This window comes from Nuphar pumila, chromosome 9, assembly GCF_984573655.1.
Source record: "Nuphar pumila chromosome 9, dmNupPumi1.hap1.1, whole genome shotgun sequence".
In the NCBI taxonomy this organism is placed as follows: domain Eukaryota; kingdom Viridiplantae; phylum Streptophyta; class Magnoliopsida; order Nymphaeales; family Nymphaeaceae; genus Nuphar; species Nuphar pumila.
The window spans coordinates 2,545,272-2,549,662 of NC_143257.1; the positions used below are offsets into that span (position 1 = coordinate 2,545,272).

At 39.6% G+C, this 4,391-nt stretch overlaps 1 protein-coding gene across 1 annotated transcript; it reads left to right on the top strand.

The window, feature by feature from the left end:
* The first annotated feature begins 1,669 nt into the window (after positions 1 to 1,669).
* Positions 1,670 to 4,391, top strand: LOC149828198 (exopolygalacturonase-like). Its single transcript, XM_090018128.1, has 6 exons — positions 1,670 to 1,694; positions 1,793 to 1,869; positions 2,352 to 2,666; positions 3,138 to 3,427; positions 3,711 to 3,942; positions 4,167 to 4,391. The coding sequence occupies exons 1-6, from the start codon at positions 1,670 to 1,672 to the stop codon at positions 4,389 to 4,391; spliced, it is 1,164 nt and encodes a 387-aa protein (XP_089874254.1).

The following is a 4,391-nucleotide window of genomic DNA, read 5'->3' on the forward strand; positions in this document are numbered from 1 at the left end:
ACTCGCATAATTTAAAGTAGGAGTATGCAAAACTTCACACTCTAAATAAATGCATGCCTAATCAAAATAGAGCAAGAGTATGCAAAACTACGTACTCTAAATAATTATATACATATATATAATACACATATATCAAAGCAGCATCCGCCAAAAGGCCATTATAAATCAAGCGAAAGTACGTGAAACTGCATACTTGAAATAAATGCGTAATTTGAATAAGACAAGAATACACAAAACTGTGTATTCTTAATAATTATTTATATATGCATAATATATATATATATATACATATATATATATATATATATATATATATATTAAAGCAGTGTCTGCCAAAAGGTCATCGTAAATAAAGCAAAAGTATGTAAAACCACATACTTGAAATAAATGCATAATTTAATTAGGACATGAATACGCAAAAAGTGCATCCTTGAGTTAAATGCATACATACATTATATATATATATATATATATATTAATGATACATTTATATTTAACATAAATATAAATACGTATATATAATAAGTTTTCAATTGTTGTCATCGTATGCAAATTTCTCCTACCTCTGAGAGTCTGAATCTATGACGATTCTAAGCATAGGTTTTTAACTTGTTCGTGCCTCAGTATGCATGTTGCAGATATAAAGTCTCGTTGGTTGCACCAATGTGGTGCACTCAAAAGGTTTTTGTCACACTGCATAAAGAACTTTTTTCATTTTTGAGGAAGAGTCGATGATAGTGTCTTAGGGGTTGAACCCAAACCTAGTTCGAGCTGTCAGGACTAAGCCAGGCTCATTTGGGAAAGTGCCGAGTTGACTCAGTTATGATATCTGAACCGAACTCGACGTGGTTTAAACTAAAACAAAGAGAGAGAGGGGGTGAGTGGTTCAGCTAGGCTCAAGCGAGCCGGGCTCGGTTGAGCTCGAGCCGAACCCAATGCCAATGACTCTGTGCTCCATGACCGAGCCGACTCGGTATAACCAAGCCAAGCTCGATATAACCTAACCGGGCTGTGGCTCGGTTAGGAGCGAGTGTGATTGAGCCGGTTTGGTAGCTGACTGAGCTGGGCTTGGTCCTCCAAAAACCAGGGACTGAGCTGAGCTTGGCTCGGCTCGACCGTGCCAAGAGAGGCAACAAGGGGGTGACGAAGGCCTGATTGAGCTGGCTTAGTTTGCTAACCGAGACTGGACCAGTCTCTCACCCAAACGAAGACCTAGCTGGGCTCGGCATTATTGTGATTTTGTAAAATGGTTGAAATTGTGATAATAATGCTTGATTGGTGAATGAAGTGGGAAAGCTGAATCTATCCACTGTTTGCAAAACTATTTAGAGCCCGAAGTTGGTGGTTCTTTATTTAGATTTACGTGAAGGAGGAAAACATATGGTTAAAAAAAAAGCAGCATATTTTAGTGTGGTGAAGAACATGCATGTCAACCGAAAAACACGTCAAACAATGTGCAGCAATTTATATTTGGTGAAAGCCATGACCGTTCTGTCTACACAAAAAAATAGCTTCTCAAGACATTTGGAGCATTTGCAGCTTCATGTGTGGATTTGAGTCGCACCACCAAACAATTCACCTCTCTGGTTGGCCATGGGATTTTAGTGGTGGCTCTGGAGCATCGATGGTTGGTTAATTTCCAAATTAAGATCTGAAGAGAACCTATAAGATGCTGCTTGTCTTCCTTGTTTCTTGTACTTCAAGTTGATTGTTTTCTTCTTCATATTTCTCATCTCAATGGATCTGAATTTTGTTGTAGTGCTTTTCACCTTGGCTCTTTGTGCATACTCAGGCATTGCAGGCGATGGAACGACTTTCAGTGTAGACGACAACGGTGCCAAAGGAGATGGCCAAAGCGATGATACCCAGGTCAGTTGATTTTATTGGCTCTTCAACCTTTATTCTTTCAGTTCTTTCATGCATTGATGACTAAACCAAAAAATCAATATGGATAAATTGACAAAAAATTGTGAATTCTGCTTATAAGAATGTTCAGGTAAATGGGAGGTATTGACTTTTAGTTTTGGTTTCAATTATAATATCCCATATGCTAGCAGATGTTTTCTTTCTCTAAATACTTGTTTGTTGGTTCTTTGATTATTGGCTCTTCAACCTTTATGCTTTCAGTTCTTTCATGAATTGATGACTAAACCAAAAAATCAATATGGATAAATAGACAAGAAATTGTGAATTCTGCTTATAAGAATGTTCATGAAGAAAACAGTCTCTCGATCGGCTGACAGACTGTTTGGCTTTCAGTTTTGGTTTCTAGTTATAATATATCCCATATACCAACAGATGTGTTCTTTCTCTAAATATTCGTTTATTTTGATTATTGGACATCTCTGCAGGCATTTACCAAAGCTTGGAGCGCGGCTTGTGGGGCCTCCGGGAGTCCAACTCTCGTAATTCCCAAGAAGAAATATTTGGTGGGACCCCTGGTGTTTGAGGGGCCATGCAAGAACACGGGTGTTTTGACGGTGCAAGTGGACGGAGTGGTGCTAGCATCAACCAACATAAACCTGTACAAGGGGCAGGAGTGGATACTCTTTAACAAGATTACCAACCTCAAGGTCACCGGAACTGGAACCTTTGATGGGCAAGGCAAATCAACTTGGCCGCTCGCCCAATGCCCTTACCAGAAACAGTGCAAAGTCTTACCAGTTGTAAGTTTTCAATTAATTATTGGCACCAATATATATATATATATATATATATATCTATAGAGAGAAAGAATCACTAGAATATAAGAACTAGAAATATGGCCATTTTCAACAATTTTTTTTTCGCAAATCCAACCATATGGATGAGCTTGACATGGTGAATTTGCTAGGAGTCAACCATTGGATTGGATTGTGTATTTTCGATGAAAGATGTGATTTGTGAATGCTTGAATATTTATGAAGATTATGAGCCATTCATTTTAAAGCCTTAAAAAAATCTCATTTATGCATCAAAATGGGAGTGGGTTCTTATAAAACAAAGCATGTAGAACACATCTCTGATTCAAGAGAAAAGAACACAAAATTGAAGTTCCTGGTTCACACATTAATTAGTTCTCACATATATCTACCACTCCTTTCTTTTGTTTGATTTACTACCTAATTCGGATGTTGGCCGTTCTCATTTGTTGCCAGTCACTCAAGTTTTCTTTCTTGACCGACGCCGAAGTTGGGGGAATAACGTCATTGAACCCCAAGTTCTTCCACATGGCTCTCTTGGGCAACAAAAATATCAAGATCCACAATGTCCACATCACTGCACCAGAAGACAGCCCCAACACTGACGGAATCCACCTTGAGACCTCCACCGGCGTCAAGATCATGGACAGCGACATTGGTACAGGCGATGATTGTATTTCTGTTGGACATGGCAATGAAGATGTCTACATCAGTGGTGTCAACTGCGGTCCGGGACACGGAATCAGGTATACAAGGAGGCATGGTTCTGTGATGGGGCCGAACACATTCAATGTGTTTGGCCCTTTCGAACAGGGTCGGACATACGTGGCATCCAGTGATTGGGGTTGAATAATGTGTTCGGCCCCAATCACCAGATATGCTCATGTATACAAGCTGTTATTGACAAAGGCAGGAACAAAATAATACATACACATATGCACACACACACAAAAGAAACTAATTATACAAGGGTTAATATATCATAGACTAATATGTTTAATTATATTCACGTTACTTCAAAACCTGCAGTGTGGGCAGCTTGGGAAGGTATTCTTATGAGAAGGATGTAAACGGGTTAATAGTAACAGGGTGCACCCTCACCAACACCATGAATGGTGTAAGGATCAAGACGTGGCAAGCATCCCCAGCCATGATCTCTGCAAGAAACATGACCTTCGACCACATTACCATTCAAAATGCTGGCAACCCAATCATCGTCGATCAAAACTATTGCCCTTTCAAAACTGCTTGTGCTAAAATGGTAAATTTAACCTCTTTCTCCCTTTAATAATTTCCAATTTCTGTCTTTTGTTCACATAAATATCGAATCCTCCATGCTGTAAGTAGCATGCTACAACTACCAACAAGACAAAACGGATGCTCCCCTTTGAATATATATTGCACGTTTTTCGTTAAATTGCATTGCCATCTTCACTTCTCCATATTGATTAATCATTCATGAAGCTAATTAATCGTCTTCTGCAGGCGCCGTCACGTGTTAAGATCAGTGATATCACATTTAGCAACATCAAGGGGACATCCAGCACTCCAGTGGCAGTGACTCTACAGTGCAGTGATGGGTATCCCTGCCAGAACATTAAAGTTCAGGAGATTAACCTCAAGGGCCCTGGAGGAGGGGCTGCAACTGCAGCTTGTGCCAATGTCAAACCCACCTACAGTGGAGCACAGAATCCTCCTCCTTGTAAATGA